Source organism: Vitis vinifera, chromosome 8 (genome assembly GCF_030704535.1).
Source record: "Vitis vinifera cultivar Pinot Noir 40024 chromosome 8, ASM3070453v1".
NCBI lineage: Eukaryota > Viridiplantae > Streptophyta > Magnoliopsida > Vitales > Vitaceae > Vitis > Vitis vinifera.
This window is the reverse complement of record NC_081812.1, coordinates 12,084,870-12,112,208: the sequence shown is the minus strand read 5'-3', so window position 1 is coordinate 12,112,208 and position 27,339 is coordinate 12,084,870. Positions and strand designations below refer to the sequence as shown.

Genomic DNA, 27,339 nt, shown 5'->3' with positions numbered 1-27,339 from the left:
TTGATATAATAGATAAGGTAATAATATGATCATTATTTTAGTATTTATATTTATTTTATTTTATGCATTTAAAATTGTTTTTTAAAATAATTATTTTCCCATAAAGCTTATAAAAGTTTGGTTAACAAAAAATATAATTTTTATAAAGGATTTTATCCATTAAAAGTCCAATTTTCTTTTTTCTCTTATTTTTTTAAAGGATTTTATCCATTGAAAGTCCAGTCCATTTTTTCTTTTAATATTTCTTTCTTCACGTGTAAATAATAAGGTTAATTTTATTCATATATTTTTAAAGGTTTTGACTAAATATAAAGGAATAAATTTTTGAAATTTAAAAATATTTTTATATCCATTAGAAAAATAAAACATTAAAAAAAACAAATCCAAATTTGACCAGCTAAAGAAAAGAAAAGTAGAAAAGTAGAGGCCATGTCATATTTGAATTATTATAATTAACTTTAACACAATGGAGACTTTCACTATGGCTTGGATTGCCAACTATTTTCTCTTAAATTACCATATTTATATTATTTTAGTTGGCATTGAGCCAACCAGAAAACAACCTTGTACTGGCAATAATCATTTTACAGACAACTAAAGAAATAAATTGTACCGAAACGTGGCAACTATAATTTCTATTTTAAAAAAGAAAAATTAATTAAATTATAATATAATTATTAAAATAAAAGGAAAATAAAACGAAATTCGCTTCTCTTGAATGGGTGTCCAGGTCGGACTTCCAGAAAAATGTACTCAAGGGCTGTTTCTTCCACCTTTACCACTCTCGTTTCCCAAAATAGCCCTACGCTTTTTCCTTTAAATGGACGAAACGCGGAGGGAATTTGGGGAGTATAGCAGGGGTATTTTGATAATCCGACACGTGAGAGAACAGGAACACACTATCGCTGAGAGGAAGAATCAAGATTGAATCAGGATTGTGGGTGGTTCATACTTCGTATTAGTCTTCTTTTGGCTCCTTTTAATTATTATTTTTATTATTATATATCAATTCCCACAGAGGAAATTGGCCACTTTGTCTTCGTCTTCGATCTCCTCAAAGCGGCAACGTTCCGTTTCTAGGGTTTCTCCTTCCGGCGATCGTTCTGGTCTTGGGTCTTGTGGTGGTGCATTCACCTTCGGATTGATCAAATCCCTCCCCACCAAAGGTAATTTTGCTCCTCTTTTTCTACTTTTATGGCTCTGCTGTTCTTTTGGTTTTAGTTTTGTTGCTTAAATTCTGAAATTTGTTTTGAATTTCTGCGGAGAATTTCTCTAATTTAGAGTAGTTTGTTCGGGTATGACTTCTGAGCTGATGTTGTGGGGAATTTGGTATTCTCTAGTAAGAAAATGTGGGGAAAGAGAAGAAATTGGAATTTTGGGTTTTAGATTTTTTTAGTTGTTTGGGTTGGGAGAAAACAAAACCCTCAGTTTAATTGAGTTTCGTACAGCTATTGGCTTTATTGAGGTGAACAATGGCAACCGGATGGAACAATTGTATAATTTTGTTTTTGAAGCTCTGGAAGTAAATTAATGGTTATGAATCAATGAGTACGTGCTTCATGTTTAGGATTCTGTTTAAGGTGAACAATCGAAACCAAATGGAAGATTGGTATAACCATTTTTATGAAGTCTTGGGAGTACATTAAAGGTTATGAATTTCCTATGAAAAGAAAAAAATTAAAGGTTATGAATCAATTTGTATATGCTTCCTTTCTAGGATTCTGTTTGAGGTAATAATACCAAATGCCCATTTGGGGGAAATTGATGGAAAGACCCATATGGGACTATAATTCAATTAGACAATAAACATCATGGAATCTGTTGTTTATTTTTTTGAGTTCCTTAAAGTGCAATTTATGGTGTTTTTTTTTTTTTTTTTTTTTTTGTTGATTCTACTCTCAAGGGTACTTGTTCTAAGTATTGATATTACGGTCACTTTCAATTACATGTTGGCTGTAGCGATGCTGTTTTATTTCTCATTTGTTTTCATCTGGGGGAATATGTATTTTTACCTGCATGTGCATTAATCACATTTACTAGTTTGTATCATCAAACAAAGTTAAAGCAATTGATTTACTGTTTAAATTTGCCAATTGAGGTTTTGAATGAATAATTGGTTGTATGGAAAGTTTTATTGGTTCTCCAAACTAGAATTTATTGGATCTTTCTTCTGTTGGGATGAATACTTGGCATGCATTATGTAAATTATCTGGTTAATGGGATGGGTTTTGAAATTTCAGGGTACATCTGTATTCATATTGCTGTTCACAGACTAAACATCAAATGGGACAGTGCTTTATGAAGGCAAGTGTTTTCAGATAGACATCTATTTTTTTTTTTTCCATTTTATTTTCTTGAAGAGTAGTTCTGCCATGGTTGTGTTGTCTTTTTCCATTTCCCAATTCTATATTTTCCTTTTATGTCATAAATGATCAAAATGGGGACTAAGTGCCTGAAACTAAAGTTCTCTGGACTCTCTGTATTTCCACATATCATATATGTATGTGGTTCAAGTTGAAGGTGCTATGAAGAATCAAGGACAAGGTAAACCAAAAGCAACATTGGTCAAGTCTGTGAAAGAAATTATGGTGCCTCATCTTTTGACTATTGTGTGGACTTTTTTTTTTCCTTTTTCTTTTTTGGTAGGTAAATAAAGCAAATATATTAAAAGCACTTGGAACAGGCCCTAAGAGTACACATGGAGTATACAAGAAGTAGTCGAATACAAGCGAAAAAGAAGAGAAACAACAAACCAGCTTCCCTAATTAAAAGCTTCACCCTACAGCCTAACTAAACAAAAAGCCCCAGGCATAGCTAACCCTTGGGAAAACTGCCATAGCCCCTCTTCATTGCCCTCCCTGAACGCACCACCTTCGAACCCTCTGGAATTATAATCCCAGAACATGGTCACTTGCACACCATCTCCCACCCACTATTGTGTGGACATATTTAGAGGGAAATAGTGAAAAAGATTTATTTAACTAATTCCAAGTAGATTGGAATACGTTACTCAATTAGATCTGTGCTACTGTGTGTTTATACATGAGTATATACTTATAGCAAGCATAAACTTAGATTAGGGGAATTTATTTATTGACAGGAGATTGGGTGCCAGGAGGTGGAGAACTCTGTCAAAGAAAGCTCCACTTCCAGTTTTAGGATGAATAGTAATATTGCAATGAAGAACCTCTAGGATGTAGCTCCAAGGTAGTGCCTTCTGGCAACAAACCAGAAGTCCCAAGTTTGAGTCTTGGCTCTCTATCAGGTGGATTCCCTCTTATAAAAAGGGAAAAATGGAAAGGCAGAAAAGAAAAAATTTGCAAAAGGTTTTCCCCTTGATCCTTACCATGTATCTTCCTAAACTGGATCGCTGCAGGGGGTTTCAATTTGTTTTTTTTTTTTTACTCGTTAAAACTTGAAACATGTTGTGCCTGTACTTTTACATAACACGGCTAGAAATGTGTGCATTTGTGAATCACTGGCTACTAAAATAATTTGATTTAATTTTTTCCAAAATAGAGAGACAAACAGCCATGATATAGATGTTGTCTTTTGCTTGCTATTTCATGACTCAGATTGGAAGTTGATGAGAAAAGAGAGATATATGATTTTTGAGGAAAATTTATGACAAATCCTTTTGTATTTCTTTCATATAATTTCTAAGAAACACCAGTATTTCCCTTTTTATGATGCTTTTCTTCAAAAATCAGTTGTATTCTTTCTTTATTTATTTATTGATAGCAGGAATCCACCAACAGTGAGGCAGTTATTTTGATCATATGATATCTAAGAAAAATGAATGTTTCCTTTAAAAGAGTGTCCTTTTCTTTTTTCTTCTCTTATTTTGTCCCCATTCATTTCCATGTCATATGTTATGGAGACTCCCTTCAATTCATTCTCTTTCTGGGAAGGGGACCCATTTTAGTGACTGGTTTTTTTTACTAGCTAATAAACACCTATCCAGTTTTCCATGGGAAGTCAAACCATGGCCTAAAACTATAATGATACATTTTTATTTTGTAACCCTTTAGTATTTATCCACGTAGCGGGAAAAGAGAATACTCTTGTCCACGTCAATTAATCAGTTTTGTCAACTATGATATTGCCTTGACATGATGATTTCAAAACTCTGAGTGTACTATAGCGTCAGTTTTATATTCTTAACTTGCTAAGGCATTTGACGAGAAGGTATAACATGCATGGTGCAGCATCACAATGATGATGATGATTCCGATCACAATGCTGCATTTGCTAGTGGAAATGTACACCTTATCACTACCAAAGAAAATTGGGAGGAGAAGTTGGCAGAAGCAAGCAAAGATGGAAAGATTGTAAGTTCTTCAATCCTGTTTTGTTCTGGTGGAAGAAGTGGGCCATGTCATATGGTATCACTCCCATTCTCTCTTCACGCATGCACTTGCATGCACACATATGCACAAATGGGAATCAGCCAGTCCAGCTATTAGCCTATAACATACTTGTTTGCTTGAGGAATTGCTCTTCATTGCAATTTGATTTATCTGGTGAGTTCAGTTGTACAATATTTTTCCAATTTTCACTAATTGGAGCTGCATATTCGACAGGTGATTGCAAATTTTAGTGCAACATGGTGTGGTCCTTGTAAAATGATTGCACCATTCTACTGCGAACTATCTGAGGCACACCCTTCTCTGATGTTTCTAACTGTTGATGTTGATGAACTAAGTGTAAGTAATAAATCATATTGGAAGCTTTGAACTGAAGAACAAAAGGTTTCATCTCAGACACATTAAGCTAGCTCTTTGGCAAAAACCTTGGCTCTGACCATTTGCCTGAGTTAAATAAAATTTAGCTACATGGCTTTCTGCTGAGTCTCATTATCTTGGGCAATGCCCAATGGATGTTAATGGTTTGATCCGGCCTGCAACTCATAGGTTCCAGCAGCATAATCAACATGCCCTGGAAAAGATAAAAGAAAAATGAAAAATATCAACCAAATATCTAGAAAAAAATATTGAAATGGTTTATGGTATAACGCAGGAATTCAGTTCTTCATGGGATATCAAAGCCACTCCAACCTTTTTCTTCCTCAGAGATGGGCAACAGGTAGACAAGCTTGTGGGGGCGAACAAACCTGAGCTACAGAAGAAGATAACTGCTATTTTAGATTCCATGACCCAGTGTAATAAATGACTGCTAAGATGATCCATGTTGGTTGAGAGGGCACTGAAAAGTCTTTCGTTGTGAGTATTCCAGATGCTGTATTTAGAGCTTTTGAGTGTATATTTTGCGTTGGCATGTAAAAATTTGACTGACATGAGTGTTCTGTTTTGAAAATCTTGAGATCTAAAGCCTGGGAAATGACAGCAACTCTCTTGTTTGAAAAAAAAAAAAAATTGTAGATTCAGAAATGTTAGGCATTCTTTCTATCACGCTGGTCTCAATATGTAGCTCTCCCAAATCTTCATGCTTCTGAACTTTTGCAATTGAAGTTATGAAGATGATAAAGGCCAAGTCTCAACCAAACCGAACGTATGTTTAGGCTGATTATGGACGTACAACAGAAGCCAAGGTAGCCTACTTGGCTTATTATCACCAAATAAACGATGGAAAATTCTAGGGTGATACCTATATAACATGGAACATGGAATCTGAATCATTGAAAGTGCGTGATAAAATTTAAGTTGTTGGATCAAGGTATGAATATATATATATATATATATATATATATATATATATATATATATATATATATATATATATTATCATCTTATCATCTTATTAGTCTGTGTTTCTCGGAATATACTGATTTGGCAGGACTCATAAATGACAGACAACTCAACCAATTTTTACCCAACCTAGTAGGCAGGTTCACTAGTGCACGATGTGTGTCGGCATCAATTATTTTCCCCCTGGTTGTTGGCCATTTACTCCATCAAATAAAAGCATGACCTGTTCTCCATTTTCTCTTTATCTTTGGTACTCGAATTATCATCCACCGTTACATCCGCAAAAGTAATAAAACCATGAGAGCCCTTGTGCATGGCTCATGGCTAGGTTTCATAGTATAGGGATGGATGGTAATGAGGCAAATGCCCCTGGAGTGGTTAAGACCATCTTCTAATTGTTGATGAGTCGTCCACAGCACTGGCTCACATGAGTTAGACCAAAGTTCTAACAAAGAGTATATATAAGAGAAAGGAGTAGAAACACCATAGGAGATAGGATAGGATGGCAGGGTTGGTGCACCAGAATGGAAAAGGAAATATCACATGGTCCCCCCCACCACCACTTGATGGACTGGCCCATCCTAGTTAACCAACATGTGCTGCTGTCTGCTCTTTTTTCCATATCTTTCTATGTTTATTTTTTTTTCCTTTTATTTTTTCCATATCTTCCTATGTTTATTTTTTTTTTCCCTTTTATTTATGTTTTCGTGGGGCTTTTGCCCAACTAGAGTTGAAGGGACAAAGCACAGATCGGTGGGAGGCCATGTTGCCCATTCCCTTTTGGCTCTGTTTAAATGGTCCTTGTGCAACCCTCCATTGTGAATCCGTGTGGACCCTTGCTTTCCTCTTAGCTGGTGCCACAATTAATATTATTCTTGGGCTGGAAAGGAAGATCATGTACCGTATGAATTTAGGCAACGGAAACATTATCCCACGAAATAGACCTGGCCAAAGTCTATTTATTCCAGATCATGGTTCCCCATGTATTCCCAAAAGATTCCGCGGACCAGCTTTCATATCCATGGTCAAATGATGGAAGGAGCTTCACCAATTTCTCATTCCTCCTCTTTCACAGAAGATCATAGAAGAGCCCTACCACCAAGAAAAAGCACAACAATTGTCCAATCCGTATCATTTTTTTGGGGCACAATTAGCTTCTTATCAACTTCTTAATGGCCCAAAAAGATAGTCGGCAGTATTACTGTTATATAGGGTGCACAAAGATAGTAGCCAAGGGAGTTGCAAGAACTTGTCATTACTTGATATGGCCTTTAGATCTCATGAAATTTTCGCTCTCTACTGAGAACCAGCACAACATATGCTTGCCAATTTTAAAATCTAATATTGGTCACTTTCAACGTTATTGAGTGAGACCCGGGCCAACCAGCAACCCATTTGAGGATCGCACGTCAATGACTTAACTGGGACATACATACAATGACAAGAATAATACATGTTAGGTGAAAAATTGAAACTTCTTAATCTATGTTGTCATCTTGTACATATTCCCTATCTGTATCTCTCTGGAGTCAATCATTAAAGAGCCTAAGGAGCTGCATAAATGAAGTAGCAAACAGCTCCGTTCACTAAGAATGCATTTGACAATAATTCTGAAAAGTGTTTTTGATCTTTCTAATATTTGAAAATTTTTATTTTTTAAGTATTAGAAATACTAGAAACACTTCTGAAAATCACTTTCAAACGCACTCTAAGTCTTTCCTATGTGTTGCCCATTTTCTAGGATATGCAAATATTTGAACAATCAAGTTAGACACCACCCACAAGTGTCACAGACCAAATTTCATAGTAATGCATACAGTAGTATTATTGTTTTTGGTTATTGAAAGCATATAAGGATATTGACCACTGTTTCATCCAATCCATCTGTGATAGATAAACAAGGGTTGTATGACTGTAGCATGAAGCATTAAGGAAAGCCAAATCAATACTTCTCATCTGGGTGCAAATACAAGTACAAACACATTATTTTACACTGTTTCTTGAGATTGTAGATACAAATTACAACTTACTTTGATCGAAAACATAACACAACTCAAAAAAAGGGGAAGAAAGAAAATAGTGGTAAATAAATGAATAATGTAAAGAACATTTAAATTTGATTACCTGATTAGTAATAGCGAAAAGCTTATCTGATTGCTGGGTTCTGGAAGGCTGTGGCAAAAACAATTACTTCAGATCTCAACGTCCTTTTGGGTTCATGATCTGTGAGAACACTGCACTTGGTGTCAACCCATCGGAATCCTCGCTAGCAAGGCTCCGCCCGCCTATGCTCATGGTCATCCCACTACTCCTTGAATCAGTAACATTGCCGTCAAATCCAGGGGATGAATTTGGATCCTTCTTTCCTCCACAGGCTATGTCAAATGAACCATCTTCAATCTCCATTCCACCCATGGCTGTGCCAGCCTCCTCTGCACTCTCTTGCAGCTGAAGAGCAAACTCAAGGTTCCACAGCACATCACCCATTGATGGCCTGTCAATACCCTGATCTGACACACACTTCACTGCAGTTTCAGCAATCTTCTTAAAACATTCTGGTGCAATTTTCCCCTTCAGATATGGGTCGATAATCTGATCCAGAATGCCCTTCTTTTGGCAATGCAACGCCCACTCTGCCAAGCTCACTTGCTCCTTTGGAAGTGTTGGATTCAAAGCTGGCCGAGCACACAGGATCTCGAAAAGGACAACCCCAAATGAATATACATCAGATTTTTCTGTCAGTTGTTGCCGCCTGAAATACTCTGGGTCCAAGTACCCAAAACTGCCCTTCACAACAGTGCTAACATGTGTGTGATCCAATGCAGGGCCAGTCTTAGACAACCCAAAATCAGAAACCTTCGCAACCCACTTCTCATCCAAGAGAATGTTAGTTGTCTTCACATCTCGATGGATAATAGTGTGTTTTGCACCAGTATGCAGATAATGTAAACCACGGGCAGCTCCAATGCCTATCTCAAGCCTTTGTTTCCATGGTAGAGGTGGCTTTTGTGTTTTGTATAGATGCTCCCTGAGGGTACCATGAGCCATGTAGTCATAAACAAGGATCATTTCACAGTTCTCTTCACAATACCCAATCAGTGAAACAAGGTGGCGGTGTCGAAGTTTTGAGAGCATTTCAATCTCATTTTGGAACTCATGCACACCTTGCTCGGAGAGAGGGTTCCCACGCTTGATTGCAACCATAGTTGCTCCGCCATCGATTTCTCCCTTGTAAACTTTGCCAAAACCTCCAACCCCAAGGAGTAGAGCCTCGTCAAAGTTCTTGGTTGCAGATTTGATCTCAGCAAATGAGAAGTGGCGGCAAAGATTTGAAGGAAGGGAGGATGCATAACTTCCAGTAGTGTTTGTTTTCGCAGAACCTGCAGAATGTGAATTTCCATACAAAGAAAGAGGAAGCCAACCAGATGGTCCATCACTTGCACTTGATTCCTTTCCTTGCCTACGGCGACGGGAAGCAACACAAACAAGGAGACCAACTAGAAGGGCTAAAATAAAGATCCCACCGCCAACACCCCCACCAATGATTGCTGTCTGGTTCTTTGAATTGCCAGATTTTGATGATGGTCTAACCCGTTCTGGATCAATAACTTCCTGTTTAGGAGGAGGAACTGGATTAGGACCGGCAAGATTATAATCTGAATTACTTAATTTCAATATCTCCACCCCATTTAAGAATGCATCATAATAATTGGAATCCGAAGTCGTGTTTGGATGAAGCGCAAGCCACAGGTCCTGCTGTCCACTTCCCACTGGAACAACAACCACGAAATCCTTGTATATGGGAATTCCATTTGAACCTGCCCAGGCAAACACATCCGCACCTCCAAATGCAGTTTGATTATTGAGGAAGATATCAAAAACCCTTTGATTAATCTTGGTGAAATTATCAAAAACCTCGCACAAATGGAGCCTAACCAAGTAAGAGAACCCTGAGTCAACCGCAAAAACCCATGTGAGGTTGTAATTCAGGTTGATATAAGCATTTGGCCCCATTGATCTAGCAGTGGCATAAACATCAACTGGTGCAGCAAAATCAGGAACCTTCGAAGATATTTTATTTGTCATGTTTGGACTAGCAGTCTCAGTCACTCCCGACGCAGCCCCAAAGATATACGCTGTATCAATAGACCATGACCTAAACATACCAGTATCATGGGAAGGTGAAATGTCACTTCCACCCACATTCAACCGATAAGCGCATTCGAGGGCAGTATCATTGCCGATGGTGTACGGAACATCTGCCCCGACTATCATAGAACTTCCATCCTCGGTATTGTAAATGTCAGGCATTGACACAATCTCAATCCCATTCACAAACGCATAAAAATTCTTACCACTCGGAGACGGACTGAAGGTTATATTCAATGCTTCACTGTCCACATTGATAGAATACTCCTTCATAATAAATGCATAATTTAGAGCTTCAGTGGTTTGCGCAACACTGAAGTTCTTGAGCAAAGTATATGACCCGGCCGTAACAGAAAACAAAGCATCCGACGCACTTAAGTTGGAATAAGATGCGGGATAAAAGTACAATCGCACAAATTTCCGGCCCATGGCCAGAGGAAAACGATAACTGAACTCCGATTTAGAGATCCGAGCAGTCATGTAAGGGACTGTAGGGACTGAAGGGTCTTGAGTATCAGCCTCAGAGGTGAGCGAGTTCTCAGCGGCCACCATGAACTTGGATCCAATATCTGTGGTCCATACTAGACCATCGGTATCGGTAGTACTAGAAGACGCCCCACAGTTTAGCAGAATTTTATCGGTTGCCACATAATTGGCAGCTAAACTTGCCCAGACTTGGAAAGCCAAACAGAAAAAAACGAAGCAACAACGGTACTTAAACAAATTCCTCATGAAAACAAAGCCCCCAACCTCAACAAATCTCCAAACACCTAAAATGCCGCAGACGTACACACCCCTAAGACCACACAAGCCCTGGACACATCCAAAATCAACTCAAACCACGCCCCCCAACACAAGATCTGAGGTCTTTAAAACTCAAATCAAGCTCAAAACAGAAAAAGAACAGCTCAAAGACCTCAAATTTATCTCATAACACAGATGAAGCAAACAAACAAGCCTAAAAACACACCGTAGAAAAATTCAGATCTAGCAGAGAAAAAAACACGGATAATACCTGGAAAACAGAGATGAAAACCACTATATTTGAAGAAATGAGGTGAATGTGAGGAAGGAATTGCAGAGAAAAAGGAGAGTATAGGTCGTGGAAGAGATCGTACAGAGTGCGAGAGTTAGGGCTGAAAGAAATCGAAGAAGAGCTAGAAAAACCAAACCAAAAGCGACGAGAAACCGCCGAGAAAGGTGTGTATTTTCTCATACTCTGATTAGCTGTCTAAGTGTAAATTACCATTTCACCCCTCATCAGTCACCTCTGCTGTGAGAAAAAAGTTGCTGTGCCACGACTCCTCACCCATGTACAATTATTTCCATTTCTGTAGCAATGAGTCAATTCCGAGTGACGTGGCACAGTAGTTTTATTTTCTGAAATTTCAAAATGTTTTCAAAAAATACTTTATTTATTCAAAAAATAAAAATCCCCATAAATCTTCAATATTCTGTCCACTATTTTCCAAAATTCTAAACTTGAAAGCGGTAGTTACTACTTATTACTACTTACTAGTTAGGTATAAATTTATAACAGTGTGAATCCGATTGGTCGACCGAAAGCCTCAAATATCTGAGCCTTCCGTCACCACGTGATTGACGGTCAGTTGGATTCCAGCTACGGCTTTAAAAAAACGAAAAGGACCAATCTACCCTCCTCAAATATATTCCATTTATAGCTGCGTGACGCTGCCACGCGTAAAAGCTGCGGCTGGACGCGTTTTCTTTTGATTTTGTTTTATTAAAAATTTTATAAAATGGTGGTGGCCTTTATTAATTGCTTGATTGTCCTTTTGTGGTTAGGCTGATGAGTTGTTCCGACATGGCCCACTTACTACTCGTCCACGACTCGTTTCTTTGGTGCCCGCCACTCCAACTACAACTCACTCCAAGGATATAATGGTCTTTTTCAGAAGAGTATGTCCAGGATATCGCTGGTTGCATTGCGGTTATTATTTCATAATATTTTATCACTTAAGAGCGCGTTTGCTTGTGTTTCCATGTGTTTTCAGTAAAATAAATGTTTTCATAAAATATTAAAAGTGATTTTTTTTTTAGATTTTTATAAATGTTTTCTAAATTTTATTAAATATTTAATTTTTTTTAATTAAAAGCACTTCCTAGTGATAAATAGATTTTTTGAATGTGTTTTACGGTGTGAAATATTTTATTTTTAGAGTGTTTTAAAAAAATTATTATCAAACAAACTCTAAAAGTGTTTTCTAAACTCAATGTAAAACCACCTCTTAATATTTTAATAATGTAACATTTTTTTTTATTAAAAATACCTTATTTTCTTATATCTTATCATTATTCTTCAAAATAAAATATATTAATTAACAAAATATAAAATAGACAAAATTTCAAAATAAATTAAAAATTAAATAATAATATAGCACTAATATGTTTATATTTGTTATAAAATATGAGAATTTATCGGATTATGAGAATTTATGAATGATCATTCATATTAATGTATATTTTTTTTAACTCCCTATAAAAAGAGAGATACATTTAATGAAAATTCATCACGTTCTCTTTCTATATTCTATTATATTTTTCTTTGAATATCTTTGTTTATTCTTTTTTCTTCTCCTTATTTTTTTTATTTTACAACAGGTTATTAGCACGAATAGTCTCTACAAAAGAAATAGATAGATTTTTTTCTATTCAAAGAAATAGAAAGAAGTTCTACTCTTCAAAGAAATATAAAAACTATTATCTCTTCTTTATCACAAAAAGGTATGGGATAAATTATAAATTATGGGGTAAATTCATAATCAGAAGTTATGAAAAAATATGTACAATCCTTGTAACCATAAATTATGGGGAAAATTACAAAATTACAAATATATGACCAAAAGTTATGTATATGATCCCTAATTATTTGTTTTTAATTATGCAATAAACTGGAAGTTATACAAAATAATATTATATAATTAGAAGCTATAAAATGAATAATTCATAGCTTGAAGCTATGCACAAATCTACACAATGAATAGCTTACAGCTTGAAGTTCTACACAAATTTATATAAAAAAACAGTTCATAGTCTGAAACTATGTACAGATTTAAATATTTTCTTATTTGATAAAACAATCATAGTTTGAAGTTATGAAAGATATTAACTTTTAATTTCTTTTAATTATATTATATAATTGAAAGTTATACATAAATAGTTCATAGTATGAAGTTATATACAAATTTACATTAAAAAAAAATTGTTTATAGCCTGAAACTATGTACAAATTTGTATATTTTCTTGTTTTGACAAAATAATCATAACTCAAAGTTATGAAAATTATTGGCTTTTAATTTTTATTTTGTATTCACTTATTTTTTATAAAAGGGATTATGGAAAACCATTTTTATTAACAATTGTTTCATAGCCAGAAGTTATGCATACAATTTCTAATTCTCTTGTATAACCAAAAGTTATACAAAACAAAATTGTCAATGAACAACTATGTACCTAGAAGATACATAATTTCTTTTAATTTATATTATACAACCAGAAGTTATATAAATATTATTATTCATAACCCGAAGTTATAAAAATAAGAAAATTAATATTCTTTGTGCTAATAAAAGGTTATGTCAAAGTTGTTAATATGTACTTTCTTATAACTAAAAGCTATAGAGAACAAAATTATTAACTAACAAATTTGTACAACTTTATGAAATTTATTTAACCAAAAGTTATAATGAAATATATTATAACATGAAGCTATGATAACAAGCATATAGATAATATTTATATATTATCAAAAGATTAATATTTTGTACATTAAGTTATACAAATAGGTACAAATAGGTAAGTGTTTGATAATTTTTATGAACTATATTATTATAAGTTATATTGTTATTAGTAGAATTTTTTTCATATAGATGTGGAAATGTACAAATACCTAATATTGATGAGATCTTAATAATTTACTCATATATGGAGAAAAATGAGATTGAAATACTCTTGTCATTGACAATATATTTTCTTTCCAAATAATTATTAACATCATAAGAAATGATGAGGATCCCAAAGTAGAAACTATGAATGAATGTCATCATAGAAAAGATTGGCCAAAATGGAAAAAATACATCTTGAAAAAATTAGACTAATTAAAAAAAAGTATTAAGACTTGTAGTCCAAATGTCTGAAGTTGTCAAACTTGTTGGATATAAATGAAATCATGAGATATAAAACATGACTCATAGCTCAAGGTTTCCCATAGAAACTTAGTATTGACTGCGAGAAAACATATTCTCTTATGATGGATGCAACCATATTTAGATATCTAATTTGTTTAACAGTCTTAGAAAGACTAAATTTGTGTCTCATGGATGTTGTTGCTATATATTTACATGGATCTTTAGATAATGACACATATATATGGATTATTTAATAGTCGGATCAAATTCATGTTGTATAGGTTAAACCCAAAACAATATGTTTATTAAATGAATTGTATAGGACAGTACAAATTTGATCCAAGCACAATCATACTCAACCCAATTTTATTTATTTTTATTTTAAAAAAAAACTTGTGAGTTTCAAATATTATTGAAAAATCATATTAGACTTTGTCACCCTAATTACAAATGTCATATATTCTCATTTTGGCCAATAAATAATTTAAATAAGCACGGCGAGATGGGTGTAAAAAATTCTCATTCCCATTTTGCCCTAATTTGTTTTAATTTTTTAATTTTTTTCAATCTTAAAATTATTTTTTATTAAAAATGAATATAATTTATAAATAAATAAATATTATAAATATTTATAATTTATTTTTATGAAAATAAATATTTTATATATATTAAAAGGTTGATAAATGAGGAAAAAACCAATAAAAATAATTTTTAATTTAATATTATATGTAAACGAGGTTGGGTCAGATTAAGGTAGTGTTTGTTTTTTGATTGAATAAAAAAATCAAAATATTTAGTCTTTTTTATTAAGCTAAAAGAGACATGTTGATATCAAATAATATAATTAAACTAAACATATCGATAACAAGTTCATTTTAATTATATTGATTACTTTTAATTAAATAAAAAATAGTTAGATATTTTGATTTTTTATTCAATCAAAAAACAAACACTACCTAAATCATACCTCAACCAACTATTTCGAGTTTATGTTAACATCGTCATTCCTTATGTTGACCTTTTCTATGGAGGAAACATGTTGAAACAAATGTATTTTTTTGGTATGAGTAAGTGTTAAGTCATTTTCTTGCGGGTACGCCTTCGACCAATTGCTAATGATAGAAAGAAAATGTCAAAAAGTCCCAACGGTAGTAGGTAGGTTCCATATGGGAGGAGGATTGAAAATAATCTCTTTAATATTTAATTATAAATTTTTTTATTAAAATTTTTGATAAATAAATAGGATTGCATGCTAAGATGGCAATAAGATGTCAATTCACCACCTTTACTTGCTATTTTTTAGTTTTTTTTTTTTCACTTCATTGAGAAAATATTTTAAGGTGAAAAAATTTAAAGAAAATGGTTAAAAATTCATCATGGTTGCAAAATTATATATTTATAGGTTTTAAAATATATTTAATATTAAAATTATGTTCATTTTAATTTAAATGTGTTCCATGATATCAAATAAATAATAATATAAGTATAATTTTTTTAATATTTTTATTTTTATATTCAATAAATATATAGATTATATAAAAAAGAGTTATTAAGAAAATTATGTTTTTATATTTTTGATAATAAATTAAATCAAATGTAAAAATAAAATAATTAGACTTAATTTATTTAATAATAAAAATCCAAAAAAATTGATGAAATATTCAAAAATATTGGTTGAAATACGAAAAAAAATTTAAAAATCTATTAAATATTAGTAAAATATTTGAAAATATCGATTGATACATATATATTCCTAAATCCATGAATAATAAATATATTAAAGATATATTGATAATATAGATATATTGACGATATATCCAGATATTTTAAACCTTACTCAATACTATTTTGTTGATTCATGGGTAAGATAAATTACCTTAAATCAATTTAAAATGTTAATTTGAATACATAAAAGCATAATGAAAACTACTGAAATATAAATTCATTATTGCATTGATCCGTGACATTGAGTTGACTCTTTGTCCCGGAGGCTCCTAATTACAATTTATAGGTAAAGGTAGAAAGGTTAAAGGCATGGTTGCAAACTATTCTTAAATCTACTTTTTTTTTTTTTTTTTTTTAAGTTTTTAGAATACAAAATAATTTTCTCATTTAAAAAAAGCTTTAGTAAATTTTTAATTGATTTTTTTTAAAAGATTTTATTTTGAAAATAAGTTATTTTTCAAAACAAATTTAAGATACTTTTTGTAGAGTATTTTGTAAATAATTGTAAATGTTAAAGTTATTTTAAGAATTTTTATATCATACATAAATACAAAGTAATTTCATGAAATGTAAATTAAAAAATTTATTTTTTTGAACAATTAAAAACTAATTTTAAAAATTGTTTTCAAAATCTATTTCATCAAAACTTTACTCAAATGTACTAAAATTCTATTCTCACTTAAAACAATGCATTGAAAATCATGTCGTCATTTATTCCAACAATTCATCATCAAAAATGGAAAAAATTAAACAATGTCTATTCTTCAAAAAGGAAAAAGAAAAAATAGCATATTTCATTCATATCTTTATCCTAAAAGAATGTTTGGGAAACATTTATTAGCTGGTAACTTAATTTAAATTAAATCACGATTTGAAACTTGTTATTTGATTTTTATTTTAAGTATTAAGATTCTACAATAAAATTAAGCTTATGTTTAGTTCCCATAAAATTTGAGGGAAAATATAAGGAAAAGAAAATACAAAAGAAAAGTAGAAGGAAAATAAAAATAGATTAAAAGTTGATAAATTATTTTTTTTGTTACTTTAAACTTATTTTATTTATTTTAACTCATCAATATAAAGATTAAATAATTTAAAAATATTTAAGTTTTTAATTAGTTTTAATTATATTAGGACAACCAAATATGAAAAAATAATTTCTTTTACATTTTTTTTCTTTCCTTAATATTTTCCGGGAACCAAACATAATTTTAATTTTTTCAAAAATTTATAAAATTAATATATTTACCTTTATTAATACTAACTAATATTTATCCCATCAATTTTAACAAATAATTATATTCATTAATCCTAAATAATAAACTTAGTTATTCAGATAAAATAATTACAAAATTAAAAATAAGTCACAGATGTGGAGTTATTGACTTATAGATGTTAAATAATAATAATAATAATTCTCACTAGATAAAAAAAAAATAGAGAGAAAATATTTAGGATTCACAACAAATTGATTAGTTTAACTTAATATTTAAAATTATTGATAAATTGGAGGTAGGTCACATCCATTAATTTCCCATGTGTTCAAACATCTTGGACATGAATGCACTTAACTTTATGCGCCCGTTTCAATAATTGTTTTTAGGAGAATTAGTAGTGTTTAAGGTCCTATAAAATTATTTTTAATTTTAAGTTATTTTATCAAATATATTTATTTTATTTAATAACATAAATTAAGTTATTATATCACATCAAGTCAATAGATCAAAATACTGACCTATTAATTGTTTGTTAAGAAAAAAACAAAACAAAACATATTTTACAATAAATAAAAAAATACTGTTTTCTAATAACATATTTTAGCGTATGTTTGACAGAAATTTATGAATCACTTTTAATTTAAAAAGTGTTTTTTTTAAAAAAAAATTAGATGTTTGAAAATTTTTAGAAAACACTTTTAAAAATATAAAAAAATCACCCATAATATTGAAAAATCACTTATAGGTAATTCTCCTAAAAAAACATTTTCAGATGCACATTTAATTACTTATAATTGTTTTAAAAAATAATGGAATAAATATAAAGAATAATGAAAAATCAAGTAATGCATATAAAATTTATTTTTAAATACTGTTGTAAAAAAATAGACCCCCCAGATTTCTGTTTTTCTTGAAAATGGAAACAGAAAAACACTCTAACCAAACAGGGAATACTCATATTTGGTTCTCAGTGGCGCGTGAGTCCCATGGATGACCTTGGACTATGAACTTCCCATGTGCAACCCCCTACCATCTAGCGAGCCCCACTTTCATCTTTCCTTAGCATATGAAGTGGCTGGTCGATTGTAGTGATGTAGCACATGAAACCGACACCGTTTCATGCCTGCACGGCGTCGTTTTATATATGGGGTTATTGTCAACGGTGCATGCCACTTGGCCACTCATGAATCATGATGTACACCTGTTGGCTTCCAAAGCCTTCAAGAAGCTACAATGGGCACAGCCTGGACCGACTTCCATTTTTATTCGAGTCATTCAGACTTTGAGGTATGCTTCTCCTTCCCTTTTTTTATTCTCTTATTCTGTTCTCTTCTCTTCTCTTCTCTCTCTCTCTCTCTCTCAAGCATTTGATTTGGTTTGTTTTTCTTATCTTAAACTGCATAATTGCTGAGGCTTAGGGTTTGTCAACGTTCTATTTTTCATTCATTTTTAAATTGGAAATTGTTGATTTTTATATTTATTTTTAAATTTGTTTCTGACTTTAGTTTGAATGGGTTTTGTCTTCTTTTATTCATTCTTTTTTATAATTCTCTTCAAGCTAAGTCATCCATTGCTGAGGACTTTTATTCTGCCATTGAGTAGAGTTACAATTTGGGCCTGTTCAACCTGACATAAACCCAATCCTAATCTGACTTAAATGGTAATTTAGATTAAATTTGGGTTGGGCCTGGGTTGGCGGTCTGCAGCCCATGCCAATCTTATTATTGCATTAATTTAATATTTCAAACTCTTTCATAGTTATGTTGAAATTTGCGTAGAAGTATCCAATGATGATTTTTAATTTTGTTTTTATTTGGTGTTTTTAATTGATGGTATTAATGCTATAAATTTACAAATTCTAGCTTAAATGAATTTTATTATATTTTTTTTAATTATTAAATATAAATTGACTTATGAAAGTTTGTAATGAAATGGATGCCAAATGTGAGTCCATTTAATATCATCCATTATTTATAGTAATTTTGTTTTGTAAGTTGACTTTTCTTTCTAATATAATTTTTCATTTAGGTTATTTGGTAATTTTGTTTTATGAGTTGATTTTTCATTGTGTTTTTAATATGATAAAAAAATTTATTTAAACCTGAACTTTTGCTAAAGAAAAAACAAAAACTTGTTTAAAAACCTAAAATGTTTTTAACTTGTTTTTAAATTATTTCTAATATTTTAAAATATCATTTAAAAATAATTTTTATATTTAATGTTTTATTTTTTATCATTTTAGATGTTTGTTTAATTATTTTTTAAAATAACCCTTAAAAAACAATTAAAAATGTTTAAAAATGTTTTCTAAAAACACCGGTGCTGTAGTGAAACTAATTGCAAAAGAGGGGAAATCGACCACATTAAATTTACCTTCTGGGGAGGTCTATTTGATATCCAAAAACTGCTCAGCAACAGTCGAACATGTGGGAAATATTGGGGTGAACCAGAAAAGTTTGGGTAGAGCCGGATCTAAGTGTTGGCTAGTATGTATATTGTGAAGAAGATTATTTGACTTTACCCTTTCTCTTCTTTGTTTTTTTCAATCTAAATTGGAGTGGTGTGACTATGTCACTATTGCCAAATTTAAATGTCAATGTCATAGAATGCATTAATCGTTTTATATTAGAATAATAGAATTCAATGCGACTAGATATTAGACATAAGTAAGCGTAAAATATAGAGCAAAGGATAAATAAAATGAGGGAAACAAATGATTCTAGGAATAGTTATTCCTCTTCCTAGTCTTCCACACAAGAAAGGAATTTTCCACATCCCTTTCTTGTGTCGAAATAATAATGATCCTCGACACCTTCGTAAAAAATTCCTAGGATAGAAAATAAGTTTTAATTATCAAATTTTTATTTTTAGTTTTATTTATTTTTTTATTTTATTTTTTTATCTTGAACAATAGAAAAGTGTTCTTTAGAACGGTTACTAAACAAGCTCTAACGTGTTATAGACAACAATTACTTCACCCTCAACTAGCCCTACCTTCTATTGCTCAAACAATTCGTCCCTCCTTGCTTCTCACTCCATGTTGAGTGCTGAGCTGATCATATATGACAATACCCCATTTCCCATCTATGGGTCCCATGGATCCTAATTGGTATATCCAATGAATGAAAAATCTAATCCATACCCTAAACTTGATGAATCATCATCACTCCCCCACCAACAAGATCCCCCATTCTCATAGGGCCAATTCTCTTAAACCAAAACCCCCATTAAAACTTGTCTTAGCAGTGATGTTTGCAGCATTAAGCCTTCACACCTACTCTGCTTCATGTTGTGTGTATCCATTCCTCTAAGAGAAGCCAATGGCCAAGCAATGAAAGAAAATTTTCTTCGCTTCAAAGATAGAGAGGTCATCCCCTCTTCAACACTCTTCTTATGTGTCATAATTCTGTCACCCACAATGGGGAAACCTTGGACATCCATATATATAAATATGGAGTCCAGAAAGCTACAAGATGTGGCTCACTGACTCAGAAAACATGGATACCTATTTGGGAAAACTTGGGTCTAAAATATTTTTTTCAGTTGCCATTTTTATGATTCTTGTTCAAAATTCAAGTTCCACTGCTGTTGAGGTCAGTGGGGATGAGAATTTGGAGACATTGGTGGAGAATGTAGCTGATCACCTTTCATATTCTAGCTCTAATTATGGGTGCCCACAATTTGAATTCATGTTTCTGCTTCTGTTTTTGTTTTTGTTTTTGTTTTTTTTTGTTGTTGTGTTTTTTTTTTTTTTTTTTTCATTTTGGTTTGATTTATCTTTTGACATGGGTATAGGGTTTATGAGATGGGTGACTTTGGAGATGAGCCATGGACAATGGTGCAGAAAAAAGGGAACCAATTTGTGGTTAATGATAAGCCTTTTTATGTGAACGGGTTCAACACTTACTGGTTGATGGTATTTGCTGTGGATCAATCCACAAGGGGGAAGGTCAGTGAGGTGTTTCAACAAGCAGCCTCTGTGGGCTTAACTGTGTGCAGGACCTGGGCTTTCAATGATGGCCAGTGGAGAGCTCTTCAGAAGTCCCCCTCTGTTTATGATGAAGAGGTGTTCAAGGTACTCTTCACTGAACAAATCTCAATTTTCATGCTTGTGGATTTTATAGCTCTTGTGCCCATCACCATGGACACTGCACATATCATGCTATTCCATATTCTGCTTCTCTGTTTGATGTTGAGCTTATAGAAGCAACAACCTCAAGCAAGGATGAATTCCAAGTTGTATATGTGAAGGAGAAATCTCTTTATAGGAAAAAGCAAGTGGCATTGGGTTTCATCCTTTGTATCAACCCAGTTGAGTCCCACATTGCTAAGCTAAGGCTTAGCAGTTGAACTTATGAGCACTTGGGCACCCTCCCCGTGATAGACGGTTTTCAAGGCTTCATCCATCTCCATGTTCACATCAATTTGTTAAGCATGATCTAGAAACTTATATAAGCATTTTGCATCCTAGAAGAATGATCAAACTATTCAGCATTCACTGTGTAGCTAAGATTTTTGTTCATTTTTTCCCCCTGAAAATATCCTTTGTTGCAGGCCCTGGATTTTGTTGTGAGTGAAGCAAGGAAGTACAAAATCAGGCTTATATTGTCATTAAGCAACAATTGGGAAGGATATGGTGGCAAAGCACAGTATGTCAAATGGGGAAAAGAGGCTGGCCTGAATTTAACCTCTGATGACGACTTCTTCTCTCATCCTACTCTCAGAAGCTACTACAAAGCCAATGTTAAGGCAAGTTCTTCACAACCGCTCGGCCATCTTTTGCTTTAAAACTTGGATATCCAACTTGAAAAATAATCACGCCATAGATGTGCTCTCTTTCCCAATTTGAAGTATGATTTCTATTTCTCTTCAATATTTTGTCTATGCAGACGGTTCTCAATAGAGTCAATACATTCACAAATATCACTTACAAGGAGGACCCAACAATATTTGCTTGGGAACTGATGAATGAGCCACGATGTACTTCAGATCCTACAGGGGATAAACTGCAGGTTTGTTCTATGAAGGCTAAGAACCGATCAATCAGATGCATCAAACCTTTTTCTGTGACAAATAAAATTAGCTTTAGTTATAGCTCTGTAATTCCAAAATTATGCTTTTACTTGCCAGTGTTTGAGAATTGGATTTTCCAATGGGCTTTTTTTTTTTCCTGAAGTAACTGATTGCTATTGTTTCTAGTCATGGATACAAGAGATGGTGATCTATGTGAAGAGTATGGATCCAAAGCACTTGCTGGAGATAGGATTGGAAGGATTTTATGGTCCTTCAACACCAGATAAAGTTCAATTCAACCCGAATACATATGCTCAACAAGTTGGAACTGACTTTATCAGAAACCATCAGGTTCTTGGTGTCGATTTTGCTTCAGTTCACATTTATACAGACTCTTGGTGAGTGTTCAACACCTATGCAAATTTTTGAGCGATATCTGGCATGAATTTAAAACAAATCCAGCTTCATGCCTATTTACATTAATCATAGGCATGCCATTTTTCTTCTGGCATCACTAACGGTTTCATTTGTTGATGGAGGATTTCTCAATCGATCACTGAGGCCCATCTCGACTTCACCAAATCATGGATGCAAGCCCACATAGAGGACAGTGAGAAGTACCTGGGAATGCCCGTTGTGTTTGGTGAGTTTGGTGTATCTTCAAAAGACAATGGCTACAACTCATCATTCCGCGACACCTTCATCAGCACAGTGTACAAGATCCTCCTGAATTCTACCAAGAAGGGAGGGAGCGGAGCTGGGAGCCTCTTGTGGCAGCTGTTCCCTGATGGAGCAGACTACATGGACGACGGGTATGCCATTGTTCTCTCCAAGTCTCCTTCAACTTCAAATGTCATCGCTCTTCAGTCCACAAGGCTGATGATGTTCAACTCCATGTGTGCCTGGAACTGCCGCTGGAGTTGCCATAAGAAGCACCCTTTGGATGCATTTCTCTTCCATGATGATCTCTAGAGCCCATATATAAGAAAGACAAGTCCAATTTCATGGAAATGAAGATCGATCAATATCTATGATCATAATACTTGTGTGTATCTCTGTATAATTATGCATGTTGGTCTGTCTATGAACATAAAAATGGGTTATACCCAATTGCAGATTGATGTTTACAGTTAAGAGTTTGGTTTGTGATTAAGAAAGAGTCTATTGCCCAGTTTGATGGTACATTGGATCAAACTAAGCTGGCCCCAGGTCCAATTTTTGAGTCAATTCATACTTTAAAAGCTTCGGATTTGAAGCATGAACCGACCATCATGCCCTTGGAATGGGTATAAGGGGCGTGACAAAGAGGTAGAACTCTCAAAAACTTGTTTGTCGAGAATGTCATTTTTTTATACATATTCTACGTGAAATAAAAAAGATTTTATTTATTTTTATTTTTATTTTCAAAACTAAAGGCATGAAACTTGATGGCCATTCAAATTTTTTAAAGATGCTACTTTATTTTAATTTTAAAAATCTGATTTTTAAGGTCACTGGCCTATTAGCATGAGATTGAAACTTTTTGAAGAGTTACCCATGACACTTACCACTTCGATGGTGTCAAGATGAAGTTTTCCCAAACATGGAATTTTCATTATTTAATATATGCATCCCCTGAATTACTTTTATTTAAAGGGCATATAAATTATTAAATTCTCTTTCCTCTTTATCATCAAAATCAACTTTATTTTCAAACCCTATTTTAGTTGATACAACAAAATGGGGGTTATCATCAATTTCATTAGAATCATCTTGTTCATTTTTACGAAAATAAAAATTATTATAAATCACTTGCATGGGTTTTTTTATTCTCTTTGAAGTTAGGACTATCATAACTAAAACACTCAATTTGATTTGATTCATATGAACTCCTTCTTTATTATTTATTATTTTCCCGGAGTTTTATGTGTCTTAAATGTCTTGGCAAAAATAAAGATTTTAAATTAAGTAAGAATTAGTTCTCTTTCATCTTTAAACTCAAGTTATCTTATAGACTAGTAAGGAACTGCAAACTCATTCACTCTCAATGCATCGACATTTTTTTTTTTTTTTTTTTTTTTTATGTATGTCAGACCAACTTTTCCTAATTACCTTCGAATTTGGAATTTTTTTTTTCACCCAAGTTAAAACATAAATTCATAATATCACTTAATTCAACATAAAATTCAAAAAATGTTTTATCTTCATTCATTCTAATGCTTGCTTCTAAATTAGGCAAGCAATACCTACCATTTAGATAACTTTATAGTAGAAGTACTCTTATAAGCTATAATTAATATATCTCATATTTTTTTTAGCATATATCTACATGTTGCTATGCTTTTAAATTCATCAAGATCAAGGCCTCATTGCCTTCTTTGTCAATCTTATCTCATTCTTGCTTGGCATTTGTCTCTTCTTGTCTAGAGCTACAGGAGGTAAATCACCTTGATGCAACTTGTCTCTCCACTCAAAGGACTTCTAAGAAGGGCCTTCAAAGTTTTTTGAGAGTTAAAAGAGTACTTAGAGCACCATCAGAGATTTTAGTCCAAAAAATTAGATTTTTATGTCAATACTCTAAAGGGATATTTCAAAGTAGGTTTTTATAAGGTGAATCTACCAAAATGTCCATTGAAAATATAAAAATAGGGCTTAAAAAACTAAACAAAACAGTCAACATTCCAACATCCCACAAGGACGCATTTGAACTGAGTGTGGATGTTTGAATATCCACCCATAATATTACATTTTTGCTTTCATTTTTCAATATTTTCTTCAATTTTCCATTTTTTTAAATGTATTATAGTCATTTCCCATACTTTAAATATATCCAAAACCCCTTTTCTTCATACTTTAATTATCAGAAAAATGTTTTTAGGCATTAAAAAAATTCATTCGAAGATATTAAACGGATGCTAGCATTTGTAGGGTCAGGCTTAGTTTTGAAAGAACAGCAGCAGCCTGGTCACCACCCAGCAAGAAATAAGGATGCCTAAGCGCTAAAGCAGCTGATAAACGACCACTTCTGAGGGAACCCCTCTCTGAAATAAGTTTAGTAGCCAGATCCCACCCTCTGCCTGAGTCTAGATCAAGAACAGTCAAGTCAGGCTTGAACCAAGTGTACTCCCTCCATCTTTTCAAGTCCTACCCCACTGTTTTTAATTCTAAATTGAAATTCTTTAAGCCTGCTGTAGACCTCAAACTTGGTACTGCCATTTGCATCAGTACAATGCCAGTAGAATACATATCAAACGGATCAGGACAGGACTATTGAGCTGCAAATACAATTATAAACCCCACTTTAGCACCATAACATACAATTGATATGTTCTACTCCAAAGACTCAGGATTCTTTGTTCAAAAAACCATCAGTTCCATTCTAGCATATGGGGGTTGGGGGGAGGGGAGAAACAGAAATGGTAACACCCAAAATAAACTTTAGGAACAAAATAGTAAATTACAAATTAATTAATTCATTAAACTCATTAAAGGTAAAAAAAGTCATTTTATCATTAATAATCCTTGGTATAAATTAGATTTTCCTCGTGTCTTCTTTATTCAAAAAACTTTATTAACTAAAAATCAGAAAATTGGAGAACATAGGGCTAAAGGTTTGAAAGTTTAGAATTTGAAGTTTAAATTTTTCCATGTAAGATTTTAATCATAAATTAATATATTATATTTGTTAGTTAGTTTTGAACACATTAGATATTTTTTAGAAAATTTAAATTTAAATTAGGGTTAGTTTAGTTAATTTATTTTAAAATCAAAAAATTGAAATTATGAATATAGGTTATTTCATTGATGAAAATAGGGAAATTCGAAATTTTTTTTAGATGAATAGATCTAAACAATGAAATTTCAAAAATTAAATGAGTAAATAAATATATGATTATATGTGGCTTAAGGGATTGGAAAACAATAAGAAGAAGAATTGCATATTTCTGGGTTTTGGATTTGAGGCATTGTGTCGGGTGACAAAAAAAAATATATTAGATATTTTTTAGAAAATCTTAATTTAGATTAGGGTTAGTTTAGTTAATTTATTTTAAAATCAAAAAATTGAAATTATGAATATAGGTTATTTCATTGATGAAAATAGGGAAATTCGAAATTTTTTTTAGATGAATAGATCTAAACAATGAAATTTCAAAAATTAAATGAGTAAATAAATATATGATTATATGTGGCTTAAGGGATTGGAAAACAATAAGAAGAAGAATTACATATTTCTGGATTTTGGATTTGAGGCATTGTGTCGGGTGACAAAAAAAAATAACAATAATATAATACTATGAGTGGCAAAGGTGGTAGTGGAATAAATTAAAATAATAATAATGAGTAAAGTTGGTGGGGTTGTTGGAGTTTGTTAAAAGCATATGAGGTATTTTGTTAAGTAAGAGGGACATTGGGGTTAATAAGAATAATGATAATAATTATATTAATATTAATAATGATAATAATAACAATAGTAAGAATTGTGTGATTTGGATGCTTGTGAGTGACGTACACTAGGGTTGTTTGGATGTTGTGGGGTATCAAAAAATATAGTAATAATAATAGTAATTGTTTTTAATAAAAGTTTTAATTTAGTTGAAGTATACAAAAGAAATAAATTGTTAGAATAAGATTTGGAAGAAATATGAGTTTATAAAAAAAATATGGAAATTCATTAAATTATATTATTATTGTTTAAGAAGTTGAAATAATATTGGGTAGTAATAATATTAGCATGAGAAATTAATTAGGATCCCTAATACTAAATAAAATATTTTTAGGATTGTCAAACTTTTACCTTTGGATAATTGTATATGATATTATGTAAGGTGAGGAGTAAATTCGTCAAGCTAAATACTTCAAGTTTTTAGCGCTTCTTCAAAGTAAGGGAAATTAATGCAAATTTTTATAAAAGAAAATAATTTTTTTTATATTGTATTTTGAAATGTGTAAAAATATTATTTTTATCTTTTCGCATTGATTAAATATGTGTTTTGTATGAAAAATGTATTTGAGAATTTTCTTTGTTTATGAAAAGTGAAAAATTGAGGAGATATGATTTTTTTTTTTATAAGTTTGAATTAATGAAATAAAGTGTTTGACTTTGAATTACATGACACTAGTTAACGAGTTATAATAATTAATATCAGATGACTCTAGTCAACGGGTTATAATTGTTGATATTTGGTTTTGTTCACTTTAAATGGAACAAATTTGAAACTAGTTACACAATTGTGAAGTCTCACCTAATTAGGCATCATTTGTCGTACAATAACCAGAGTAAAGATATTTTGAATGTATTTTATTCGGTTTTGATGAGAAATTGTTTTGAAATAAATATGAAAAAGTTTTGTTGAAAAATTTGAATGTATTAGTATTTTGAACTCAAAAATTGTTATGAAA

At 32.2% G+C, this 27,339-nt stretch overlaps 3 protein-coding genes across 7 annotated transcripts; 2 read left to right on the top strand and 1 right to left on the bottom strand.

Annotated features, from left to right (window-relative positions):
- The first annotated feature begins 696 nt into the window (after window positions 1-696).
- On the top strand, window positions 697-5,390 carry LOC100267093 (thioredoxin H-type). Of its 2 annotated transcripts, XM_059738970.1 has the most exons (6): window positions 718-937; window positions 1,019-1,166; window positions 2,241-2,304; window positions 4,209-4,331; window positions 4,584-4,706; window positions 5,020-5,390. In XM_059738970.1, the coding sequence occupies exons 3-6, from the start codon at window positions 2,284-2,286 to the stop codon at window positions 5,170-5,172; spliced, it is 420 nt and encodes a 139-aa protein (XP_059594953.1). In that variant the 5' UTR covers window positions 718-937; window positions 1,019-1,166; window positions 2,241-2,283; the 3' UTR covers window positions 5,173-5,390. The 2 variants fall into 2 exon arrangements, with proteins under 2 accessions (XP_002279195.3, XP_059594953.1); XM_002279159.5 differs by having other exon boundaries at window positions 697-1,166.
- Window positions 5,391-7,635: 2,245 nt separating this feature from the next.
- LOC100261909 (receptor-like protein kinase FERONIA) lies at window positions 7,636-11,088 on the bottom strand. The gene is made up of 2 exons (XM_002279182.5): window positions 10,873-11,088; window positions 7,636-10,670 (listed from the first exon to the last, which is right to left on the bottom strand). The coding sequence occupies exons 1-2, from the start codon at window positions 11,071-11,073 to the stop codon at window positions 7,908-7,910; spliced, it is 2,964 nt and encodes a 987-aa protein (XP_002279218.5). The 5' UTR covers window positions 11,074-11,088; the 3' UTR covers window positions 7,636-7,907.
- A 6,910-nt stretch (window positions 11,089-17,998) lies between these two features.
- LOC100243039 (mannan endo-1,4-beta-mannosidase 6) lies at window positions 17,999-23,142 on the top strand. 4 transcript variants are annotated; one of them, XM_002273353.4, is made up of 6 exons: window positions 17,999-18,234; window positions 20,743-21,022; window positions 21,502-21,696; window positions 21,837-21,959; window positions 22,147-22,358; window positions 22,500-23,142. In XM_002273353.4, the coding sequence occupies exons 1-6, from the start codon at window positions 18,014-18,016 to the stop codon at window positions 22,930-22,932; spliced, it is 1,464 nt and encodes a 487-aa protein (XP_002273389.3). In that variant the 5' UTR covers window positions 17,999-18,013; the 3' UTR covers window positions 22,933-23,142. The 4 variants fall into 4 exon arrangements, with proteins under 4 accessions (XP_002273389.3, XP_059594952.1, XP_010653331.1 ...); XM_059738969.1 differs by lacking the exon at window positions 17,999-18,234 and adding an exon at window positions 18,237-18,322; XM_010655029.3 differs by lacking the exon at window positions 17,999-18,234 and adding an exon at window positions 20,097-20,314.
- Window positions 23,143-27,339: the final 4,197 nt, after the last annotated feature.